Below are 26,410 nucleotides of genomic sequence, written 5' to 3'. Positions count from 1 at the left end.
CATGCATCTCCTCATACATACCCGACGATTATTACGACTCCTGACCCGGCCGCTTTCTAGTATTTGACATACCTGATTGTACCAGGTTTTCCTCGGTCGTCCTCTGCTTCTTTTTCCAACTACATTTGCCCCATAAATTTGTTTAACCGTTCTTTCTTCACTCATTCGCTCCACATGTCCAAACCATCTCAACACACCTTTCTTAATTTTATCGATAATGCTTATCTCAGCCTTACATTCTTTCCTTATTTCATCATTCGAACATCTATCACACATCGTTTTGCCACACATTCGTCTGAGGGATCGCATTTCGACTGCATTCAGTCTGCTTTCATCCTTCTTTTGCCAACTCCATGCTTCGCTTCCATACATAAGGGTTGGAACCAGAACTCCATTGTGTACTGCCAGTTTAGCTTCCGCTGATAGATTTTTATTTGCTAAAACTGATTTTAGTGCACCATTCACTCTGTTCCCAGCATTGAAATGATTTATGAGTTATAAAAAGTGTTTAAGAGAATATGTTACCAGTTAAAATTTAAAACTTATGAACAGAGCTGGGTAGAACTTTCTTAATCATTATTAAATAAAATAAAAAGTAATTGACACAGTATGTAGTGTGTAGATAATTTTAATATTACATATTATGAATTTAGTACTTTCATATTCAGAGAAAATGTGTACATTCACATGCTGTAAAGTGACTTTTATTCTGCCCTATAAATTACCAAGGAATATGTTTTAGAAATGTGGATCAAAACAAAAAAAAAATAGAAATGCCAGAGTAATTTATTTTTCAATTAATGAAGAAGATCTGGGCCACCATTCTGAACATGTAAAATTTTATATTTAAAGTAATGATATTGGGGATCTCTGGTAAAGATGAAATAAAATGCTTTAAATAGTACTCATTTCTCATTTATTATGATAAAATATATTACGGTGAAACACTGTTCGTCCTTTCAATGTGGCAAGCTGAAAAACTAAACCAAGAAATGTAACCTCTTTTTAAGAAAACAATGCAACTAAGAGAAGTGTCATAGTAATAAGATATTGCTATTATATAATAATGTACTTTTAAAAGAACACAAAAAATGGATGTAAGAAATCATCTTTAAAAAAGTTTTAGTTTTGGTAGCAAAAAAGTAGAATAAATTTTAAAAATTGCATTGTAGATTCAAACAATATAGCTGTCATGTCTCAAATATTATCAAAATTAAATGACACTAATACATTTATAGCTTACAATAACTTAAGAGGTAGTAAGGTAGTAACAAGACACTGGTAAAATACAAATACATATGTAAAAATGCATTTTGTGATTGTGGGCAATTTAAGGCATTTCGTTCGTTAGCTGCAATATTTTTATTTATATAAAATATGTATTTAAACAATTTTCCAATATTTATGTATATCAATCTAGAAAATTAGATTTTTTACTCAATGAGAATGTATTACAAACACTCAAATACGATCACTAGCCGGACAAACAATCACTTAACATCAAGAAAACACCATACAACATTCAACATACTTAGGTATAACTTTGTTTGAATTGCCAACAAAACGATTTGTAATATTTAAAGATTGCAACAAAATTAAATTAATAGTCATGAACACGCCACGCACCTTACGTATCACAAAATATTTGGACTGAAATAAAAATCTTGGCAGAACATTGATAAATTAAATGCATGTATTTTATAATTTTTATTTAGCAAATATGTACATGCATTTTCTCTCATTTGTGGCTGTGTTATAAATTTTTTGAAGTACATTTGTATTTATTCAATTTGACAGGCAGTAGAGACCTGAGATGTGGATTTAATTCCTGCAGATAATGTTTTGTTGATCTGGATATTGTGGCACTTCATAATGGTCTTTAATAAAAAAAATACATATATATATATATATGTAGATAAGCTAGAATTGTAAGGGTTTCGCGGGTAAATATTTTAACAAATTTAAGTAACAATACAATTGTTTATAAATACATACATAGTCTATTTATCATTATTGACATTCGGATTATTTTTGTTTTGCTGCACAACAAATGTTTAGTAGCTAAGAAATACAAAGATTATTAATAATTATTTTTTATCTATAAGGACAAATCTGGGCACATCCTAAGGTAAGTAAAGCTTTTGTATAGTAAAAATAAATACTCCGTAGCGACTAATGTTACTCTAATTTATTACATAAGTTTATCGCAAACAAACTGGAAGACCAAAACATGGTGTAAAGCTATAAAGAAGTGAATTTAAGGGGATTGGTTGCATATCTTAAGGTAGAAGCTAACTACGTGTGGGAATATATTTGTATTTATGGAATAAAAGCTATTTCAAATAATCCACTGTAAAAATAAATTACCATAGATTGACTATTGCTCAGTAAAATTATGTACGTATATTACTGCGTAACTTCTATACATTTACCAGCAATTATTTTTACTAACCACAACACATATCAAAGAGATAGATATTCTTTACTGTCAATGTATTGATAAAACAAAACACAATATGATTGATTAATTTAAAAGAAATTAAAAACAATCTCTCAAGATAAGGAAGTACAATTACAGTGTTTTTTTATTAGTCTGTTAATCTAACTTTTTTTTTATCATAATAACATAAAGGTTTGATTACAAATGAGTATTTCTAAATAAAGATAATTTTTTATTTACAAAAAATTAATTTCATTGATCTGAAAAAAAAAATTCTGTTCACATCATGTACATTATTCCAACAGATAACAAGAATTGGGGGTAAAAAAAATGCTGTTCACAAAGTCAGTAATTATTAACCTGTCGGTGAGTTGTTCTTGCCAACTAAAGAGTATGAAGAAGCAAGCTTTCCTGTCTGCATTTCATTTTTTTTTCCGTAGATTGACTAAAATAACTTACGTTGTTTTTGAAAATACAATCATAATTAAAAGTGTTAACGGATTAACTGTTGACGGATTTACAGTAGTTAAAAAGAAGGCATTCTATTAAAATTTCAATTGTGAAGTTAGTATTACAGATGATTGTACAAGACTTCAAGAAACTATGCAATGTCCACAAATATCACTATCAATTTAAAAAATAAAATAAAATTGAAGAACCTTTGAATACTAAACACAGACACGATACTGTCAATTGCTATTCAAACTTTTGAACCAATTGGATTTGGCGATAAGGTTCTTTCATACTCTCCCAACAGGTTATGGATACGTAAATTTAATTAAATAAAAATGAGTGGCAATGTAAAATGTATTGCATTGTGTGAATGCAACTTGTAAGAATGATAAATAATACCAAATGGGTTAATTAAAACTAGTTTCCTGTTAGTTGCCTTAAATGGAACAGCTAAGAGCAACGTTCAAAAAATCTTCAAAGCCAATACTGATCATTCCCTGTTGCTGCGTATCCCGAGAGCGGAAAGCCTCGGTGAAGCGTTGGATCTGGACACACAGCACGATGAACTGGTCCACTGATACTTCCTTCTTATTTACAACATCACTCTTGTTCACCAGAAATTTGATGAAATCCGGGGAGAACCGAAATCCCATTTGCGTCAAAGCTAGAACCAATTTATTTTCGTATGTAAATTCATCCACTTTTCGAGTCTATTTTTCTTCCTTTCTTATCACATTTTAGAGAGATTGTCACCGTAGATCGAAAAGTGACAAAATTATATATATCTTGGGTATTCGGATGTTTATCATATTTTCCATTCAAAATTATCATTCTTAGCACTTTGGGTTACTAAATACTGTAAAAAAGGGAAACCTTTTTTTGTCATAGGTGACACATTTTGCAATTTGACAAAATTAACTCATTTTCACCCAAAATGTTAGTTGTCACTTTCCACTCGGCGATAATAAGATACATAAGTTATTAGCAATCCAACGAGCAGTCAATACATTTTAACATCTCAACATAGATGATTAATATGGTCTATAAGTCTGGGTAACAAGGCTTATGACATAGCCTGTGCAAGTGATCACTTTACACACATGCAAATTCACCATTCTAACCGATTCTACTCAAATTTTCAGAACTCCTTTGATCACAGTGCACAATATGAGTTCACAACGGACGTCTATGTTGGATTGAGAAAGCTTCTATTTATCAGAGACCCTTTTATTTGTATGGAAGATCTGAAACCCGGATTATTTTTACATAGTGGGAAACGCCTGAAAACATGATTAATTTTTTTATGTGGCTTATAATGTACTGTGTCATGAGATTGATCAATATATCTAGGAGATCCTGAAAAGTAACTGCTAAGTGGAGAAAATCAAAATTTGTGAATGTTGGGAGTAGTTAAAAGATTACGGTACAAGGTTGCATTTTATAGCAGAAATGGTTTGATAAAAATATTTGAGATAACATTATACATATACCCTATGTATATGTAACAATCAGTCCTGCGAAAATAGCTTGACTAGCAAAGAAGCTGTGAATTTTAGCTTTGTGAGAAATAGACGGGATAAAGGAATAGGAATCGAGTCAAATGGTTCATTAAAAGTACAGTAATCTTGCTAGTTAGTTACCTTGAGATAATTCCGGTTCTTCGATGTGTCCTGACTGGTCTCGATCATAGGTGTGGAAAATTCCAAGCCACTGGTTGATATAGGCGTACAGTTTGGAGAATTCCTCAATGTTAATAGTTCCCGAAGAGTCACCATCAAACATTCCTGCAAACATTCATCAAATCACACCATTATATTACAAAATTACTTCAACAAACATATTCGGCATGACCAAACTAGTCAATTTTTGTCACATGACTTGATTCGAGTAAAAATTATTCTTCTTCTAAACCTTATCCGCACCCAATGGTGCATAGGACACTGCATCGTATTGACGCAGTTTTAACTTGATTATTACTTACATGAAGGCAAGGCGATCACTCCTGCGCTTCAGGGACTAGTCCAGAGTAATATTGAATAAATATCAGAGTGAAAAATCAGTTACACTTATTAGACCTCCCCCCCTGGGAATCGAACCCAGGACCTCCAGTACGGTAGCCGAGCGTGCTGACCATTACACTGCGGAGGCAGGCAAAAATTCTATCAATCATAAAAAAAAGTTTTAATTTCCATCATTTATTTTTAAGAAAAAAATACCCCATTGTTAGTTGTTATATCAGCGAAGGGGAAGGGAAGCACTTACCTATCATGAGGCGGCAGGCTGTGTCGGAGAAGTTCTTCCCCTGAGAATTGACAAGAGCCGCCTGCAGCTCGGGGGCTGAGATGTGGCCCGAGCGGTCGCGATCCACGGCACTGAACCACTGCACCACTTCCGGGGGCACGCCGCCCGCCGCCGCTCCCCCTCCCGGCTGTTCACAAGCGTAATTAGGAACTACGTCACTCCGCTAGACTATATACACAAGCGCTTTATACAATACTTAATACTAAATCAGTCTTTAGTCGCCCGCCTGCCGAGTGTGGACAAGTGTCACTGGTTGCAGGAGGTAACGGGGCGGAATAAGGAAACACTCGCAACACAACACTCTAGCGCTATGAGTAGGGATAAGTCCGGTTGGGATCGTCTCTATTGGAATGGTCGACGCGGCCCGCGGGCGCGAAGCTGACGGCGCAGTCGGGCGTGGACTGGTAGTAGTAGCGCTCCGCAGCCCCCAGCAGGCGGTGCGCCTCGTCGGGACCCGCCCGCGGCGCCTCCGCGTACGCCCCGCCCGCATTCATCTCCGCCACCCCGTACTCGTCTACGGGGATCGCCTCCATACTGCTCCTTTTGGCCGAATCTCCCGTGCCGCTGTCTTTGCATGACGACCGTTCCGAAATATTATCGGTAAATATGTGCGTTCCTGGAACTTCTCCTTCCAGAGATAGGGGAGCTAATTGCAGGGAGTCCGTAGTAAATTGCGGCACGGCCGTGTTCATTCCCTTTCTCGTATGATAAATGAAAATGACCCAAACTATGGAAGTCAAGACGGCGCAACAAACTATGGTAATAATGATGATACCTATCATATCCTCATTCCCCACAGAAACGACTCTGAGCTTTGTGGAATCTCTTACAGTACCCAGAGAATTGGTAATTTCGCATTCGTATAAACCATCGTCGCTTTGTAAAACTCCCACAATGATCAAGAGCTGATCCTCGGCCGTAAAAAAATGCCTCTCGGTTCTAGTAATAGTCGCACCGTCCTTCAACCACGTTAGAGATGGTTTCGGCGACCCAGAAACCATACATTCCAAAACGACAGATTTTCCTGCGGAGACTTCTTTGTTAACCATCGCGTTAACAAAAGAAGGCGCTTCTAAAACAATCAAACTGGCATTAGATATAATGGAACCTGCGGGATTCTGAGCGGTACAGCTGTAGACTCCCATGTCGGATATATTGGAGTTGAGGATAAAGAACACGTCGTCTGTGGGCATGACGATCATGCGGCGTTCTCGCGCGGCCGGGAAGTCGTTTCCTCCGTCCTTCTGCCACGCTATCTGCGGAGCCGGCTCCCCGCTGGCCGCGCACTCCAACTTGGCAGTTTCTCCCGCCTTCACCGTTATATTGGACGGCTTCTTGATGAACTTTGGAAATATTACGATGGTTATTCGAGACTTGAGAGAATACGTAGTTCCAAAACTATTTGATACGATACATTGGTATTTACCAGAGTCGGAATTAGTAATGTTGGGAATCGATAGCTCGGAATGCGCTTGAAAGTTGTGTTCTTCGGAAACTAATACAGATTCTGTCACAGAAGGATTGGTGATGTTGACATTATTTCTCCTCCACAGGAAGACCATTGGCACGTTACTAGTGGAGACAGCCTTGCAGTGCAGGTGGGCCGTGCCTCCCTTGATGGCTAGCTGCGTTTTAGGATGTTCGAGAATGCGCGGTTTGGGAGAATCCTTGCAAGTGAAATTTTCCCGGTATAGATTGTAAAGAGGTTTATTTCTCAACCAAGGGGGATATGCGCAGACGGCTTTAACGGAATTTGGTTGCGCAAGTCTTTGCAGCCAAAGTGTCAACCAACGTACGTTACAATCGCATAACAAACTACTCGTATTCAAGTGCAGTTCCCTCAAGTTTTGCAGAGGATCGAAAGCGTGTTCTTGTAGAGATGTAATGTTATTACTGGTCAAGTCTAGTGACGTCAGCATGCCGAGTCCCAGGAACGCCTTACTGCTGATAGACTTTATATGATTGTTAGCCAGTGAAAACTTGTGGAGGTTGACTAAACGTTGGAAAGGGCCGTTCATGTCTTCAACTGTCCAAGATATTTGATTGTGGGAGAGTTGTAACACTTCTAGTGCCGGAATACGGCTGAAAGCATTATCGGTAATTGCTGAAATTCGATTCCTGTCTAATTTTAGCCTTTTTAAATTAGACAAATGTTCGAATGTGTGGCCGTATATAACTTCCAAGTTATTGTTAGATAAATCAAGCTCCTCCAAGAGCCCGTTGAACTCCCAACAGCCTTGATCTATTGTCCCTATAGCGTTGGAAGATAGCGAGAAGGACCTCAGCGTATCCAGGCCGTAAAGCCAACCCTTGGAGATGGTGGATATAACATTTCTATCCAGCTGTAACACTTTTATAAACTTCAACCCAAAAAATACCGCATCTCTCAAGTGCTTGATTTTATTTCCGCGAAGCTTCAACGTATCCAAGTTTTCCAAACCTTGGAATATCAACCCGTCCATTTCCTGGAACATGTTTTCGCTGAGTTCTAATACGCTGAGGGATGTTTGATTCCAAAATAAAGATTTGGGCAAATGTATCAACCTATTTTTGTTGATCTTTAACTTGACGAGATTTGTCAGGTTACTTAAAGCTCCACTCTGGATAGTCTTTATTTTGTTGTTTGTTAAATGTAACGTTTTTATTGTACTGTTTGCAGGAAACAGAAAAGGACTTAATTTGTCGATATTGTTATTGTTTAAATTTAAATCTTCCAAAGCGGGTAGAGATAAAATGGATTCCATTGCGATATTTTGTATTTGGTTGTGAGATAAGCTCAGTTTTCGTAAGGACTTTAAATATCCCACAGACGGTATCGCTGTAAACAAATTCTTACTCAACTTGAGATCCGAAAGATTTTCGAGATTAGATAAATCGCAACTATAATCATCTTTTAATTTGTTCGAGCTCAAGTCCAATGATTCAACCCAGGAGGGTAGCTTATCGACCAATCCGGAAACATTACCCTGCGGACAGGATACGAGAGTCGAAAGACAAGAACATCCGCGAGGACAATCATTTAATCCGAATGCAAAATGAATGTTCCAAAACGGTAGCGCCAAAAACCACAATAGACAATGGAAGCCCATCTTAACACTTGTTAGCGCATTTGCTCACAAAACTTCGGGAGATGTAACTGCACGATCATTTTTGTATCCAGTAGCACACTTTGAGGCAAATGTTTTTCTCAAAAAAACTGTACAATATTTTTCAGGCGTATTATGTGTTGAAACAAATATATTATTTTCAGGTGCACAACAACCCACAGAATCAAAAGACGGCCATTTTGACAATAGCTTTCGTACAGTGCTACCAACATTTTTCTACCAATCCGTATTATGTATATGTTCAAACGATTGAAGGCAGTCAGATCGCATGAGTTTTCCGCCGTCGAACGAGTGTGCTTGGTAAAGTAGTTGTCGGACGGAATACATGCATTCGGAATTCCGAAAGAGGAAAACGCCTAAATTATGTTTGCATATTATACATGTGAAGAGTGATGTATGTAATGATTTTATTTTAAAATTTATAAACATATATTTTTTTAACCGTTTCCATTCACCCCCTGATAATATTTAAAATGAATTATTATTAAAATGAATGAAAACACGATTTATGAATCAATGAATTTAGTTATTTTTCTGTTGTTTCGCCTTGCAATGGCAATGAAACTAAGGATAATGTGAACATGTTTCATCTCTGAAAAATCAGCCACTAAAAATGGAAGAATCCAAATGTATTCGCCAAATATTTTTACAAATTACAGGGAATAAATTAGGCGGAATAACTGCTACACAAAACAAATTGACTGAGTAGAATTATAAAGCATGTTTTAATTTGTATTCATAATAATAATCTGCGGCATACAATACAATTGTCACAAAAACCACCAGAATCATAAATTTGTATTTTGATTTGCATTAATAATAATAAATTACATAACTCTAATAACTAAATACCATATTATTTTTTTGACATCTCATCAAAGATGAAGAAGAATGTGGAAGTCTGGGCATTTACGGGGCTGACGACCGTCATAGGCTGGTTTAAGTGATCACTTTACACACGTGTAACATTCACCAATTCTACCCATTATTGACAACCACATTACTCAAATTCTCGGAAGTTCTATATATATGAACCAATTTAGAAACCTTGTTTTTGAATCACTAGAACTTCACTAGAGACATCTATTGGTGAGATGTAAAGAAGCTTTTTACTAAGCAGAAACTCTTATATTATGTGAGGTCCGAATCCTGGATTATAATCACACACATGAGAAACGCCAGAAAATAACATTTTCATTTTTATTATTAAGCTTATAATTTGACCAAAACTAACTTAAGCTTATAACTTAAACCAGCCTGTGACGGTCGTCAGCCCCGTAAATGCCCAGACTTCCATATTCTTCTTCATCTTTGATGAGATGTCAAAAAAATAATATGAAAATAACACCTGTAATTGGAGATAATCCAGATTTTGTGAACAAGTATTTGGACACACTCAAAATGTTGTAACTAAATACCAATTCAATAAATTAAAAGTTAACATAAAAAAGTGTGGTGTAGGTCAGAAATATTAGGTAACACGGGAGTGGCTGGAGGTGTTTGAGATGTGGTGCTATTTACTCATACGCAGAGGGTAGAAACGAATATAATATGGATAGTGTTCACAAAATCAAACCTCAATAGAAATAGACAATAATTTGTGGTCGACGGGCAGAATGAATGAGAGTATGGGCGGAGCTAACAGACCAATAAATATCTGAACCCTTTTCGCAGATAATGCGTTTTAGCTAAGCAGGCTCGACCTTTGAAATAAATAAATAAATACCGGTCATGAAATACCTACTTTGAAACATTTATACTAGTTTTATATAATCGTATATTTTTCAAAAATCTACCGGCCCATAGCTTCACATTTTGACGTTAATTAACGCTTCCGACCATTAGCGACGTCACATATGGCCCCGGGTTTTGGGAGGGGAGGGAGGAGTCGACCGTCTGTATATAATTAGTAGTTTGTATTCAGGGGGGGTCGACTCGTAAACGTCAGATTGTTCAAAAAACGACCAGAAAATGACGAGACACACTAATACACTAACAAAAACACCAAAACGGGAACAAAAAATACGAGATACCAACAAGTTGTTCAAATATTTCAAATAAATATGGACAGACTATGGTTATAGACAATTATCGATAGAAAAATAGAAATCCGTCTATGAAGAACTTCATAATATTGAGTATTATGCCAAAGTTAAAGTTAAATTTTGCGTATGAAAGTGTAGTTTTTCTTACTTAACACAACGCTCCCTTGAACTTCTGCAGCACCCCCCAAATGCAAAAAATTTAAAAACGCCTAGCCAGACTTCCAAAACGCCCACAAAGGGGCGCTGGCACCCCCGTTAAGAAACATAACTTCAGAAAGTGGTGGGCACTCCTTCCGCCCTTTTAAAATATTGTATTTTCTAGAATTTTAAATATAATATAGTAATTTGAAAATTCTATCGTTTTTGTTTTTGTTGAAAAGCCTTATATTTATACATAGTTTGAGATAATAATTTCAAAACCACTATTACCATTACCATTTACCATTGTAAGGCTGAGTTGAGTAACCATTATTAATCGCCTGAACTCTTTTTATAAATGTCGCGTTTTAGCCGTGACCTTTCTATTTTTGTTTACACTGAAATAAATAAATTTAGATAGTGAAATATCTTCTTTGTAATATTAATATTATAATTTTGAAAATATGATTTACAACAAATTTCAATATACATACCATTTAACCTGAAAAATGAATGATAAATATTTCGGCGGGTGGATTTGACATTCAGCCGCGGCGAAGTCACGCCCAGCCGGGAGCTTAGTACTTCTAGCCGTTTACGTCACTTCCGGCCGCTGGCGAATATCACTTCCAGCCATAAAAAATCGAGGTAGTTGGCGGTCTTTATATAAAATAGTTAGTCTGTGTTTGTATTTATACATGTGATCGGCGGCTTCCAATTTTTGAACTTGGAACTTTCGAAAATAACAAATATTGATATATTTATCGAATTTGTGACGTTTAACATTTGACGACAATTTAACAGTTTTAGAAAGTTATCTCAGTAACTATTATTGATTAACATTCGCTGTTGATCAGTTTGCCGTTTGATATAACCATTGTAAACGTGGGAAATTCTAGTTTATTATCGTTTTTAAATAATTTATTACGAAAACCATTAATATTATGGCCGATGATGGTTGGAATAGTGACGAAGATAAATGTCCTATCGTACCTGCAACTACGAGCGGATATTATGGCGCCAACCGAAGCAGTAACCTGAATTCTGGTAACCAACAGTTTGTCAAAAACCGAGCCTTCGTTAAAACGGACCGGCGCAATAGGAACAATGATGGCAATTCACAGGACGCGGATAAAATGGAAGTGAATTCAAGTTTGGTGGGTAAAATAATAGGAAGAGGCGGTACCAAAATACGAGAATTGGAAGCGGACAGCCAGGCCAGAATTAAGATAGACAAATGTTACGATCGTCCTGAGATTACAACGGTTTCATTGATTGGAAGTCAGGAAGCAAAGACCAAGGCTCGAGAGTTAATTGAAAATTTGCTCGGGGAAAACAAAACAGATTACTCCTTTGTGAATTATTCAGGACACGAAAGGTATGAAAATGAAATGAAACAAAACAATTTTAACGATTCATACGCAGATCCGGAAGAACCAATAGATTGGCAAAAACTTTACGAAAAGAATCGCCTGATTGAAGAAGCTCATTGGGCAACTCTTCCTCCTATTTTAAAAGATTTTTACCACGAAGATCCAGAGATTGCCGGAATGCCCGAAAGTGAAGTTGCCAAGTGGCGGGAAGCAAATTATAATATTTCAGTGGAACGTATATGCGATGATTCCACTGTCGAGATGCCCAGGATACCTAATCCTGTGCATACGTTCGAGCAAGCATTTGCAGCATACCCCGAGATTCTAGAAGAAATAAGAAAACAAAACTTCACCGCACCGTCGCCGATTCAAGCCCAAGCATGGCCGATTCTCTTGAGCGGTCAGGACTTGATCGGGATAGCCCAAACGGGAACGGGAAAAACATTAGCATTTCTTCTACCCGCCCTCATACATATAGATAACCAACCTACTCCCGTGGAAGAGCGCGAAGGGCCCAATGTCCTCGTATTAGCTCCAACTCGGGAGTTGGCGATTCAGATCGAGAGAGAGGTCAACAAGTACCAATATAAAGGCTATAAGGCAGTCTGTATATACGGAGGAGCCAGCAGGCGCGATCAGATTGAAGTGGTATCGAGAGGAGTGCAGATTGTGATCGCTACGCCCGGCCGACTCAACGACTTGGTGCGTGCCGGTCACCTGAATGTGGAGGCCATAACCTACTTGGTTCTGGATGAGGCCGACAGAATGCTGGACATGGGCTTCGGCCCGCAAATCAGAGTATCTCTTCTCAAGATTCGCCCCACTAGGCAGACGGTGATGACATCAGCCACATGGCCCGAGGCCGTACAGAGACTGGGACAGAGTTACATGAAGAACCCCGTGCAAGTAGTTGTCGGCTCCATGGATCTTGCGGCCGTGCATACTGTGACGCAAGAAATAGTTTTTGTGAATGATGATTTTCAGGAAAAATTTGAAATACTCGTCAATTTCTTGAAATCCATGGATCCCGAAGATAAAGTTATTGTATTCTGCGGTCGACGAACTACAGCTGTACAAATCTCATCTGACATTGCGTTACTGGGTTTCTATTACCAGAGTATTTATGGCGGCTTAGAACAATCCGACCGAGAACAGGCTTTAGAAGACATGAGGGAAGGGGTAGTCAATATCTTAATCGCGACAGATATTGCAAGTCGAGGTATAGATATCGAGAACATTACTCATATATTAAACTTTGACTTCCCGCACAATATGGAAGAGTTCGTACATCGCGTGGGACGCACCGGACGCGCCGGCCGAACGGGAAAGGCTATTACGTACATTAGCCGCCACGACTGGTCAAAGGCAGAAGGGCTGATCGCCATTCTGAGCGAAGCCGGCCAGGAGGTTCCGCACCAACTTGTCAGCATGGCCGAGAGGTTTAAAAAGAAAATGCTGGAGAACCCGGATCCACGCGGCGGTCGCGGGGGCAGGGGCGGCGGCAGGGGTGGGGGGAGAGGATATGGAGGGGGCGGCGGTGGCAGGAGTGATCGCTGGTAGGGTAGATGGAGAGGCCAGATTACTGACCATGCTTCTGTGATAGTTTTTATGGAATTATCTAATAGAACAGCATGATAATTTCAGTAATTCTAATTAATTGTGGGAAAAATCTGGACTGAGTTCAGTGCCACAATAAAAAGTTTCTATCATTCTCATTAAACCATTAGTTTTGTATGATACCACTTAAAACTAAACATTCCCTCATCAGGTCAACTATAGAATAAACTGTAATAGGTCATGTTACTTATTCTTATGGGAAAATATTTCACTCTAGTCTGTAGTCGAGCTGGTAATATAGTTTTGAGTGAAAAAATGAAAACGAGAGTGTTAGACTATCATACCACAAAGTTAATGCGTTTACGTCACAAAAAAGTAAATTAAGAAGTTATTGTACGCATGTATATTTTTTTAAATTATTATTTTTGTTTAGAAAGCTCATGAAGGAGTTAGTAATCTACACACTTGATAGCGTGCACTAGGGTTATGTAGAATTTATTGTTTTAAATTACTTTCAAGTATTGCTATTCGTTAAATTTAATGTGAAAGTATTCACTATTGTCTTTTCTCTAGTTGAATATAATTTTAAATAAGTATTTAAAAGTGAAAAGGGAGAGAATTTCACATTAAAAATTGTGTCTGTGGGAACAAATATACAGACCTATGTTCCAAGATTATTGTACCTGACGTTATTTTGTATTGTGACATTGTCCACAACTTATTATTGCTAACATAAATTGAAACATGCTGAATTTGTTTATTTTTTTGACAGTTGTTTTGCCTTGCGCGAGTGCATTGTCGAAATGTTGACAAAAAAATACTTACATATCGCTCACTCCTTTCAAGAACGTCATAAATCAAAAAACCCGATTTTTCAGGAGAACTTTTCAAAGTTTAAAAATATAATACAATGTATTAAAAATAAATATCAAGTATTAAAAATAAATATCAAAACCTGAAGGTTTTTTCTCCATTTGAAAAATATTTAGTTTATTTTAAAAAATAATTAAACAATACCTTTTCTTCAAAATGCAAAAACAACACATTCTGCCCTGTGGTGGGTAAATATTAAGTTAAAAATATGCCGCTTCTGCTGGGATATAGTAAATTTTCTGCATTCCGAAAACATGCACAACTGAAAATTTACGAATTTTGATTTATGACGTTCTTGAAAGGAGTGAGCGATATATTTGATTACAATTTTGTTTAAAGCAGTCAATAAAATTGGATAAAATTATTCTATTGTGAAGTGAGTGTATTTTTTATTTTACAAAATCCTTGGTTTGTACGCCACTGATTCAAAATTCACGATGTATTATAGAAACCAACAGTTTTGCACATAAGTTGCAAACGCACACCTTAAAAAAACTCACTCGCAGAATATAATAATTCTGTTTAATTGACTGCTTTAAACAAAATTTATATGTAAATAAAAATGTCCAGAGTTTTGCCCACACAAGGCGAAACAGTTACCAAAAATATTAATAAACAATTTTGAATAATTAAGCGTGTTTTGATTTATATTAATGATAATAAATTACGAAATTATTCACAGTAAATGCCAATGCAAAAAATAAATCCATGGATTGTATTATAAATGGGTTTGTTGTCTTTGACTTTTGATCGGCAATACTTAGGTGCTTTCATGAATAAATAATAGAACTATAAAATATAAAGTTAATATTTTTTCCTAATAGTAAATAAGTTTGTAAAAGTTATTTAAGAAAAGATTTTTAGTATTTGGGTATTTAAATAAAAATACCTCCTTTTTATATGCGTTTTAAATTTGTGTATTTCGAATAAGTCACATCTCTGCTGAAATGTACGCATGTATTGATAAAAAATATATTAAATTTTACTATTTAACATATTAATACGTTGTGATTTACGAATATTCTGCACATTTATAGTTGTTCCGATTTATAGTTGGTTAAAATGGCGAATAAAGTGATAACTTAAACCAAACAATAATATGCCTTTTTTTTACTTCTTTTTATCCCCTAATATTGGGTGTGGTCCTTTGAGTTTCATACACATCAAGTGTGTTGTTTTTTGTTATTTTTTTATTTATATTTATATAAATAAAACAAGAATTGAGACCGAATTTCTAGAATTAGCGAAGGTTTGTGGGAATTGTTTTATGACATTCTCCTTAATCATATTAGGTATTGATTGTCCGAACAATTGGATGTTCAGTACACTAAATACTACATTACTCTGCTTATACTGCTATTATATTATAGAATAGTTTGTAATGTTGTAAAATTTAAACCTTTTTTTTTTTAAGTAAGTTTTTTTTATGTTCACATAATCCCATATACCTATACGTTGATTTGTGTAGAATGTTTATTTAAAAAAAATTAACTTTAACAGACCATGACGTTTCTATATATAGTTATCATCTAAAGGTGGAGACTGACCGGAGCATTTTGTCGTAACATCGCTCGCGGCGAGCATCCGAAACCGAGCATGGAGCGCTCGGCTCGGTGTACTGACCGCCTGAATGCTCGCATCGTAATGTGTTACGTAACGACGAAATGCTCCGGTCAGTCTCCTCCTTAAGCTTTTTGTGAGTAAAGACATTCATGAGTACAAAGTACCCTTGCGGTAGCCTAACGTGCTATATAAATTATCCAAAATGATTATGAACATTCTTGAAAAGGCATATTACGAGTGTCCTTTTAACTCAAAGGAGTATGAAAATTAATAAACGTTGGTCTTCATTTGTATGATGTTATATGTATAGCAATATATATAATTAGAACAAAATAATGTATCAAGCACTGTAATTTTTTTCTGTCTGGTTTAAGTAAAATTCTTAGTCACATAACACTAGTATATTGAGTGAAAAAAAGGTGTTATTTCGAATAAATATATTTGTGTTTTTGTGTCAATTTATGGTTTGCGACCTCTGGATAATACAACTTTTTTTTGAAAAACATGAAAATTAAAAGCAATATTATTTTGCCTATTTTGAAAACATTTCCACCTTAATAACACACCCATTTTTTTAATGAAAAAAAAAAACACTTCGTAAGGAACAGATATAAATAAATAACTCATTAATTTACAACACTGTTATATTTTTCACCAATTGTATAACTAAAATTAAAAGATTTGCAATCATCCAAAAATATCCTATACATATATGAATGTGTGGATTATGAATTAATATGTATTGTTATAAAATGAAAATAAAGTTTTATTAAGTATTATTTGTTTTAGTCACTTATTATATTTTTTTTCCCGTTATTAAGTTCAGTTAATATGTGTAAAACTAAATCAACTTAAATTTGATATTTTAAATTCAAGTTTATTGATGAAACTCCATTATTAATTGAATAAATCTTAAATGTAACAAACCGCTTGGAGCAATCATGGTCATAGCCATTCTGCAGCTTCAATATAAAAATTCCACTCTCCTCACGGTTGAGTCCTACCAGTCCGCGTATATAATACATACTCGTATATCAATAAAATAGTTTGTAAGCTATTTTTCGGTTTCAATTCATTGATTGTAAGTTATATTAATTTACAATTAATATATGCATTCTGCACACAGAAATAAAAGGTTCATTTTTGTGATGAAGGTCTTATTAGTTATTCCAAAATTCTTATTTTTTTGTGAATCATAGCACTTGTAATTCAATGTTTAGCAAGTGCTTTTTAAACTATTTTTTTATGTCTATATGTACTAATTTTTAATAATCTTAAAATTATATTTGACAAAAATCAACTAATAAATAACGATTAACATTTAACGAAAATCAACTAATATATATTTTTTATCATCTTTCATATGCATCAACATTTTTTGCACATTTTTTTTTTGCTTAAAAGCCCTAAAGTTGAAGAGCTTTTTGTGCTTCGATCAGTTCACTTTGTATCAAATCTGTGTCAATTGAGTCAGTACCGAACAAGGTATATTTTACCTATTTTTTTTCTTCATTTCTTTTTGCTAAAATTATATTCCATATTCTATTACGAAATTGAGGACTGTTTCTTGATTTATTTCTCGCCAATATAACTTTACAACAAATTTTATTTATGGCAGCACTGTATCCCCATGATAGATGGTAAGCATACTTGAAGATTTTTTTTTTAATATCAAGATGGCTAATTCTCATATTTTTTTCCCCTTTTATAATAATACAGTGCAAATTTGACTACACGAAATCAAATATGTATTTTTATTACATATGTAGTTATATAAATGATTTTTTAATAGATTTATATTATCCACTGACACTTCGTGATGGAATTGCATTTTAAATTTATTATTAGATTAAAACCAATATTTTTAGCTTTTCCACTTTTTTATTTGACCAGCGACCGGGTTTCGTCGTTACCGACATCATCAGACTGGTCTGATGATGTCGGTAACGACGAAACCCGGTCGCTGGTCAAATAAAAAAGTGGAAAAGCTAAAAATATTGGTTTTAATCTAATAATAAATATAAATGATTACTTATCTATTGAGAGATAGGTATAAAATATTAGTCACGTATACATCTCTCATGTATTCTTTAAATATCAAATAGAGCAAGTCTTATTGGGGTGGCATCCTCATGGTCGTTCACGGAATGATATGCGTATTTGTCAAAGAACTGTTTATGTAGTATCTACCAGTTAATGTATAAAGGATATAAGAAAAGTGGCCATTCAACATTGAAAATAGAATGAATTACTGAAATGACATGCAACAGTTCTTTATTATTTAAAAGTAAAACGTGCAAGCAAAGGAATTCCGTTTTGATTGATTATGAACTGCTCGAATTTAAAGAATTTAATTCCAATTGGAAAGTAAGGTTCTCGCAAGGATTTGTCATTTATTTCCTCTAAGATAATAAAATATTATGGATGAAACTGTTTAGGATGACAGCTGTCATTCGCGCGTGACATTAATATTGACTGAAAACATAAATATTTTGGAACAGATAAAAAGTGTATGCTTAGTTTAAAATACATTTTACAATAAAACACAATTAAAAAAATTATTTTTCCAAAAAGATTCAACATAAATCATACTTACATTGTAATTCATCTTCAAGCTTCCTCACTTCCTAACAACAACAAAAAATATCGAAGAAACGTCCTGGCGATATAGGCAATACTAAATAGCTTTTTTTTTACTTTATTGATCAAACTTTATTTAATTGAACAATAATAATTGTCTAGCCCTGATATCTTTCAATAAAATTAAAATTAATTGTATATTAAATCTATGTTTTATTTTATTGGCAACAATGAGCAAAAAAATGGAGCATAGAGTCACAAAAAACAGTAATCTTTGGGTATCTACTCCAGCGTATTGCATTGGCTTTCTTTTGGTCACATTTGAAAATTGTATTGATTCTCCTCGTTTTATTTTTATTTTCGCATAATGCAAAAAAAACATGGTATAAATATGTGAATAAGTGAATTTTTAAATAATCTTATAAAACACATTTTTTAGATTTTTTTTAAATTACATAACGTCCAAGTGACTCTGAAATCTAGCTACGGCTTATGCAACACCGTTTATCATGTCCCTACTCAGCCTTCAACTTTATAAGTTTCATAGCCTACGCCTACTTGTGAGTGGATTTACTCTTTATGTTTAAAGTTACTATAATTTCATGTAATTCATGAGTGAACATTCTAGGCAAAAACACTCGCACATTTTTTAGAGTACTGCATGTCAATTATATTAAGTCATAGCTTAAAAAAATACATGTATTTATATATACTTAAATGAATTATTTGTTTGAAAATATTTATATAATTGTGAAATAAATAAATATTTTCTTCCAAATAATTAATTTTTAAACATATGAATGAACTATTTTGTGATAAAACAATGATTGAGTGAATAAATAAATGAGGCTGCCTTATTTAAAATCAATAAATCGCCACTATTTATCTTGCTCGCGTCCACAGTATAGTAGCTAGTGTATTTGTCTACGGTGCTGGAGATCTCGGGTTCAATTCCCAGGGGAGCCAAAATGAATATTAGTGATTTATTACTTTATTAATTTTAAATCACTTTCGACTTGTACCTCAAAGGCAAAATTAATTACTTTGCATTTATGTGATCAAAATGACACTGCTCTGATACGATTCAGTGCCCTATGCACTATTAGAAAATAAGATACTTGAATGAGGAAGAGGCGAAGATTGTTCGCAAAGACACATTGGTGTGGCGTTCTTTTCTCCCTGCCTACCTCTGCGAGGGAGCGGCGTAATAATCATTCAGAAAGCTTTTTTTTAATAATAATAATAATTATTTAGTGAGCTTTTTTTATAAGATATTAATTTATAATGAATCCACCCTCCAAGTCAATAATTTCTTTAGCTGATATCATACCTTGCATCCTTGCATGGCAACCAATAGTAGCGGCGGTAATCTATGGGCGGCAGCGTCCAAATTTATATTTGTGTCAAAATCTGGCGAAGTGGCTGTCAAAAATCAAAACAAAAGTGCAGGAACTGCGTTGTGGTTGTATCCATTGAGTTTCTTGCTACTGATAAATTGACATAAATAATCCGAACTAAATTTATTGATGATAATTTGATATGATCTGGATGTTTTATCTTAATTCCCCTGCAATACGACGCGAAAAAAAGTAATGTTCTAGAACCGGTACACGGGTGCCGGTTTAATGTTGGCCCTTGATATATTATAATAAATATTTGTTCATCCATAAATAGTATATATTGATTAGAATAAGGTGTTAAGTATTTAAAAAAAATGTATTTGTGGGCGGAATGGTTTAAAAAGCCGCCTTTGATACTGTCTGATCTGATTTATTTCTTAAACAATATTTGAAAAAAAGGGATCATTTTCGTCTGAAATCCAACACATATTAGAAACACTGTGTTGGGTTATGGACCATTGACGCTAGGCCAATTTTTAAGCATTCCAACTAGTTAAGCCAATACTGGCTTTATGTAGATAACATCCCAAATAAATAAAAGGTCTTCAAGCTAAGTAGATCTTTCTAACTTACAAACATTTTATATGCTGCAATCTAATTCACATTATCATTACCATCTAAAATTAATTATTGGCAATTAAATTTCTATATTAAAATATAATAGGTAACATTTTTGTTATTTCTGATAACTTTGCTTTTATTCTTCATACTTTCTGGTATTTTATAATTTTTTTACCTTCTGTAGGTACATTAAAAAAGTTATAGAATTTTTCTGGAATAATATACATATTATAATATTCAATAATGTAAATCATTACTTCGTATAATTTTCACAAAAAAAAAATTATACCAATAACAGCTTCCCTGTCATTTGTATGTCAAATTAGTCTGTCTATTGGCCCATTATAAGGCCATATAGTTATTGACAGGGCTTTTTTTTAAAACAAAAAAGGTCCCAGAACTCACTTCATGTCAAGCTGTTTACTAAAAAAATATATTCAAATATTCAATATAATACCACATTTTACCCCGTTGACGAATTATTTAAATATAGATTTTAATTACGTAAGCACAAACACTGTTTTGTCTAATTGATTTAAAAAAAAATCGGTGAAAAAGGTGCCCAAATGCTGTTCCACCGCATTACATGGAAAAAAAACCCTGGTTATTGGTATAGCAATTGGCTTCCCTCAAATGGGCCATGACTGTAGATTGCCGGCTTACTAGAATTTGAATAAAGAATAGAACTACAAGAACAAATTATTATATAAAAAACTTGACAAAGCTAGACACACACCTACCGAACTTGGTACTATACAAAGTACCTGCATTGTCTACAGCCAGGCTTTCTCATTCAACAGGATATAGTTGAATATAGAAATTATTATCATCATGTACTTTTTGCAAAGTGGTGAATGATAAAACATCCAGAACATTAAGTGTTGTTACAGTAAACCACTGATGCTTAGTGATCATTTAGAACGGTTGCACCAAATATTTCAATTGAGTAGTAAACTTAATTTTTTAACATAACGTGGTTTGCAAACGGACTACTCAATTATCATAAATTTGATTTAATATTTTTTATATTATAGGGAACTATTATTAAGCAAGATAATAAATAACAGTAAAAATGGCTAAGTACTTTAAAAATACAATGGAAGATTTTGGATCACATCAGTCAAGAGAATATCTTAGTGAGAACCTGAGTGATGTAAGTGTGAGGTTGAAATTATATTTTTTATGTAACTTTGCCACAATACAACTGTACAGATCACAGTAGTCTTTTATGGCACTGACTTCTAACTAGAGTAAGAATAAATAATACTTTTTTTCATTAATTTATTAATATCTTTCCATTTTTTAATTTGATTTGACTTGGTAAATACAAATAATTAATATATTCTTCTTCAAGAAAGGGTAACTGCACCCGATGGTGCATAGAGCACTGCATCATATAAAGACAGTGTTATCTTGATCGTTAACACATGATAAAAGTTGATCAGCCGTCCACCTCAGGTAATATTGATATTAGAGTGAAAAAAATCATTTATATTTGTTTGACACCCCTGGGAATCGAACCCGGGACCTCCAGTATGGTAGCCAAGCGTGCTGACCATTACAATTATTATGTTATATTGTGAAACATGCTCCGATGCATATAACATCATTATCAAATACAGTATGCGAAACTTATGTACCTTAGAGAGGGAAAGAGCTGATTGTATTTTTTGTCTGGGAATATGGACAGTAAGCGGCAGGCTTTATTCGTTGTCAAAATGTCAACTGTTTCATCATTATTTATATTTGTATGTATTTTCAATGTTTTAATTTAAAATTTAGTGTAAAATATTTTTGGGATCTTTACATTATTACTATTATATATATGTGCGATTGTTACCTATGATGTAGCTACGGAAAAATTATTAGTTGTAAAGGACCTTAAAAATAATTAACATTGCAAGTCCGAAGCTTTAGCATTTTGAAACGTTAGAAATCCATAAAAATATAAAGAATGGTAAATCTATAATTACCAACATGACAATGACTGAAGCCTCCTATTGTACATGTTCCCACTGATAAAAAATACAAAACACCTCTTAGGGCGTTTGTGCACTACACGAAATTTTACCGTCTGGCACTTCAGTTAGCATGATAAAACAGATGATTGGCTTGTGCTTTTGTCTTTCTTTCTTCGGATCGGTGCACTTGATCTGTGCGTGATCATGGTATGCGTAAATTCGATCACGCTAAACTTTCATAGTCGCTTTTATTTTTAAAAACTGGACTGCTGGACGGTAAAATTCCGTGTAGTGCACAAGCGCTCTTACCTTCTCCTCATCTCTCAATGTCCCAGGGCACCACTCTCAAATTTGGGCTTACTTTTGCATATTATGATTAATATTGTTGGGTGCATCAAAATGTGTCATAATGTGTATTTTATAAGTGGTATTTACCAAGTTTTTGCATTTAAAAAAAAAAACTAATTTAATTTAAATATTCATAAATACAAGGGCTATTTATAAAGCTAGCCATTACGCCATTTAGTATTTCATTTTTACAGCTACTGTTATCCATTCAGTCAGCTAATAATCTTCGAAGAAAATAACCAGCACCCACTGCATAAATATAAGAGCTGTGTAAATATTAGTTTTTCAACATCTAGAGAAGTCGATCATCAATTTTGTGTCTAACGTATGCTTGAATCAGTTTTATTTTTATTCAGTATAATTCGGACTGTGTAAGAATTTGAAAATGAATATGAATTACATGTTTCCTTGTTCGTTATTATTCTTTGTGCTTCATTTTTACGTGTATGCAAACATTGACACATCTAGATTTTTTGAAAATACTATGGAAGATTTCGGATCGCTCGAATCGAGAATGTATCTTAACGAGGATTTGAATGATGTAAGTCATGAGGTTTAAAAGGATATTTTGTAGAAGTGATCGACATTGAATAATATCGTTTCCGCGATTTCAGCTCTCAAGTGACTTCAAGAAAAAAATTGACCTCTTTACTGATAAAAAGTTGCAAGAACTTTTGGCTGAAAAAGATGAAATATTTTCAAGTGGATGCGTCTACACTGGTGCGGCCGGAGTAGGACTTCTACTTTACCTGCGTGCTAAGAACAAACCGAGTAGAAGGGATGACACTCTTCGTGTGAGTATAGCCATCAATTAGTCAGATAACTCGGAAAAAGTAGAATTGGACTTAAGTGACCATCAAATTATATTTTTCTCACTATCTTAAATATCAAACAAGTTATTTGGAAATGTCCTGCCACGAACTGAATAAAAGATATTTTGGTTAGCAGTCATTGTCGTTATTGTTTGTGAGGTTCTTTGTTAAATTTTCCATCTTGCCAGTTGCTTATTCTCCTTCAAATGTCAACATTTTAAAATGTATGTCAATGATGTTTCACTCTTGCAATGTACTAATATTATGTTTGTTTTGTAGTAAAAAAACACACAAAAAAATGTGCTGTTTCAGGAAGCTCTTTACTACGCGGAAGAGAGCTGTCAAAGGGAAGGTCGGAGGGACGGACCTAGCTTCCTGTGCGGAGCTGCCGGACCACTGGCCCTGGCTGCCGTCATCGCGCATCAGTTGGGCCTCCCGCACCAAACATATATCTCAAGGTAATCGAGAGCTAACCTAACCTACACTGTAAACTCACTTTTATTCATTTCATTAAGTTATTCGGCAATCACTTTGTGGTAATACCTATCCATTTTTATTTTAAGTTTTACTTGGTAAATACCATTATTTTAAAAATTATTTTTACTTGGTAAATACCACTATCTCAGTTTTATTAGCCAGCACACTAATTATTACGCTATATAATATTGACTCTGGTAAAAATTCATACATAATTTGTATCGCCTTTTCCAACATTTGTCTCTGAAACTTGTAGCAAATGAATATCGCCCAATTTAGGAATTAGTGATGTATGTAACGAGATAAAAATACTGTATTCCTTTTTTGTACTTCCCATCAACGCTTCTGTGAAGACTGACTTCAGACATTGGAAATAATAATCGATTGTTTGTTCAGTCATTCTTCTTCTTCTGTGCTGGTCATATCAGGTCTCACTGACACCGACCATCCTTGTCTTGGACAGCTCTAAATAGCGCCTCGACGGTTCTGATCCCCGTACAATCTCATATATTTCGAAGCAAGAAGATCTGTCTTCTGTCTTTTATGATTAGGTGCAATAGCTATCAGTCATTGTTTGAACTTATTTCTAAGAAGCATATTGCAACCTATCACAGTACAATTGTTTGTTCCATTATCCTTAAAGTCAATTAATAACGAAACTAAGAGCTATTCATAAATGGATAATGGAGGTAGGCAGATCTGAAATAGATCACATCAAAAATAATGAAGAAGGCAAGTGAATGAAGCAAAAGCTGTCTTATTTGATGGCATATCATAAACAATTTACTTTTCATATAATTTGATAGTTTTTAGTAATTTTTAGTCCGCCTCCGTAGTGTAATGGTCAGCACGCTCGGCTACCGTTCTGGAGGTCCCGGGTTCGATTCCCAAGGGGGGTAAAATAAATACAAGGGATTTTTTCACTGTAATATTTATTCAATATTACCATGGACTGGTATCTGAAGCGGAGGGCTGATCACCTTTCCTTCATGTGTAAACGATCAAGATAACACTGCGTTAATTTGACACAGTGCCCTATGCACCATTGGGGTGTGGATAAGGGTTTTATTTTATTATTATTATAATTTTATAAATAAGTATTGTAAAAAGTGCTCTCGGCACGGGAAAACCAGTGAGGGCCCATGCATGTAGTGTATGATGAAAAATAAATAAATGAAGTGCAATTTTCAAATGCATATATGCAATAAAATAGTATTACTAAATTACTTTACCAGGCTCGAAGGACTTCTGGATTTAGCGGAGAAGTCCACTACACCTGATGAGTTGCTGTATGGCCGTGCCGGATATTTGTTTGCTTTGCTGTTTGTTAACCGAGAAACTGGACAGGAATTCTTTTCACAGAGCATTATCTCCAAGGTATCTAACAACATCTTAATTTAGTTGTATTTCTTGAACCTTTTGAGTATTTGCCTTTAAAAAAACTGGGCATGTATCATTAATTCTAAAAATGAGTATGAATCATGGTGTGGTTACTAAATTAAGTAACTCTTGGTTGTTTGAGTGTAACAAAATCAAATTCCGTCACCAGCCGTCCGCAGGCGTAAAAAAAACCCGTCCGAAATGTGTTAATTAATTCGCCAGTCAATTTGTGGTAAAATCTATTTTTAGTTTTACTCAGTAAGTACCACTATTTCTTGAAATCTATTGCGACATGCATCGAAACACTGTACGGTTTTAAAAATGATGCGGAATGCATTGAAACACGTGTCACAATAGATTTTAAGAAATAGTGGTATTAACTAAGTAAAACATAAAATAATACATTTCGGACGGGTGTATTTTACGCCTATAGACCGCTTTTTATGATTTGATGATAAAAGCGACGGAATTTGATAATTGTGTACTAGACCTTAACAAAGAAATTGGTATATAATATTTATATAAAAACATTGGATAATTTCTTCTTTTCTGACTATGAAATGAGGCTGACGCAGGAGGTAAAAAATACCCTTCCCATCCTTAAGCATCAATCGACTGAACGGGTAGAAATACCTTTCCCATCTTTAGTGTATTCTAAAACTGTTAAGTCGGCTTTTATAAAGTTAATACACCACAGGTAGTGGAGTCCATCCTGAGATCAGGGCGGCAGCTGGCGGCGCAAGAAGGGTCCGCCTGCCCGCTGCTGTACCGCTGGCACGACTCTCTGTACCTGGGCGGCGCGCACGGCACGGCGGGCATCCTGTACCTGCTGCTGCAGGCGGGCGCCGCGCGCGCCGACGTGCAGCCGGCGCTGGACTGGCTGCTGGAGCAGCGCTTCCCCTCGGGCAACCTGCCCTCCTCGCTGGGCAGCAAGTCGGGCGACCGCCTGGTGCAGTGGTGCCACGGGGCGCCCGGCCTGGTGCAGCCTCTCCTGCTTGCCTATCAGGTACCGTGAGCTTATCGTTTGCGATTTTAAATTTT

At 35.0% G+C, this 26,410-nt stretch overlaps 4 protein-coding genes across 5 annotated transcripts in view; 2 read left to right on the top strand and 2 right to left on the bottom strand.

Moving 5' to 3' along the window:
• Positions 1-899: 899 nt before the first annotated feature.
• On the bottom strand, positions 900-18,625 carry Pef (penta-EF-hand domain containing protein peflin). Its single transcript, XM_088269548.1, has 4 exons — positions 18,447-18,625; positions 5,156-5,321; positions 4,534-4,677; positions 900-3,557 (listed from the first exon to the last, which is right to left on the bottom strand). The coding sequence occupies exons 1-4, from the start codon at positions 18,456-18,458 to the stop codon at positions 3,331-3,333; spliced, it is 549 nt and encodes a 182-aa protein (XP_088125674.1). The 5' UTR covers positions 18,459-18,625; the 3' UTR covers positions 900-3,330.
• Positions 5,318-8,534, bottom strand: lbk (leucine-rich repeats and immunoglobulin-like domains protein lambik). Its single transcript, XM_088269545.1, has one exon. It carries the CDS (start codon positions 8,281-8,283, stop codon positions 5,503-5,505), a length of 2,781 nt encoding a protein of 926 aa, XP_088125671.1. The 5' UTR covers positions 8,284-8,534; the 3' UTR covers positions 5,318-5,502.
• LOC148303677 (putative ATP-dependent RNA helicase DDX43) lies at positions 11,175-13,783 on the top strand. Its single transcript, XM_088269546.1, has one exon. It carries the CDS (start codon positions 11,429-11,431, stop codon positions 13,415-13,417), a length of 1,989 nt encoding a protein of 662 aa, XP_088125672.1. The 5' UTR covers positions 11,175-11,428; the 3' UTR covers positions 13,418-13,783.
• Positions 18,626-19,782: 1,157 nt separating the features above from the next.
• LOC148303675 (lanC-like protein 2) overlaps positions 19,783-26,410 on the top strand; it is a 9,515-nt gene continuing 2,887 nt past the window's right edge. Inside the window, exons 1-6 of one of the 2 annotated variants that reach the window (XM_088269544.1) lie at positions 19,783-19,892; positions 21,426-21,544; positions 23,315-23,494; positions 23,825-23,970; positions 25,225-25,366; positions 26,067-26,375. In XM_088269544.1, coding sequence (XP_088125670.1) covers positions 21,464-21,544; positions 23,315-23,494; positions 23,825-23,970; positions 25,225-25,366; positions 26,067-26,375 — 858 coding nt within the window. In that variant the 5' untranslated portion in view covers positions 19,783-19,892; positions 21,426-21,463. Of the gene's footprint in view, positions 19,893-21,425; positions 21,545-22,994; positions 23,242-23,314; positions 23,495-23,824; positions 23,971-25,224; positions 25,367-26,066; positions 26,376-26,410 lie in introns of those variants that run through there. The other variant, XM_088269542.1, reaches the window with a different exon arrangement.

Source organism: Brachycentrus maculatus, unplaced genomic scaffold (assembly GCF_059751285.1).
Source record: "Brachycentrus maculatus isolate JH-2025_06_01 unplaced genomic scaffold, ASM5975128v1 h1tg000357l, whole genome shotgun sequence".
Taxonomy (NCBI): Eukaryota; Metazoa; Arthropoda; class Insecta; order Trichoptera; family Brachycentridae; genus Brachycentrus; species Brachycentrus maculatus.
This window is presented reverse-complemented; position numbering and strand designations above follow the sequence as displayed.

Coding starts and splice junctions, on each gene's coding strand:
- lbk (XM_088269545.1), bottom strand. CDS start 8,283: ATGGGCTTCCATTGTCTATTGTGGTTTTTGGCGCTACCGTTTTGGAAC.
- LOC148303677 (XM_088269546.1), top strand. CDS start 11,429: ATGGCCGATGATGGTTGGAATAGTGACGAAGATAAATGTCCTATCGTA.
- Pef (XM_088269548.1), bottom strand. Junction 4,678..5,155: donor AGCCTGCCGCCTCATGATAG/GTAAGTGCTTCC, acceptor GAATGTTTGCAG/GAATGTTTGATGGTGACTCT. Junction 3,558..4,533: donor AGAACCGGAATTATCTCAAG/GTAACTAACTAG, acceptor AATTGGTTCTAG/CTTTGACGCAAATGGGATTT.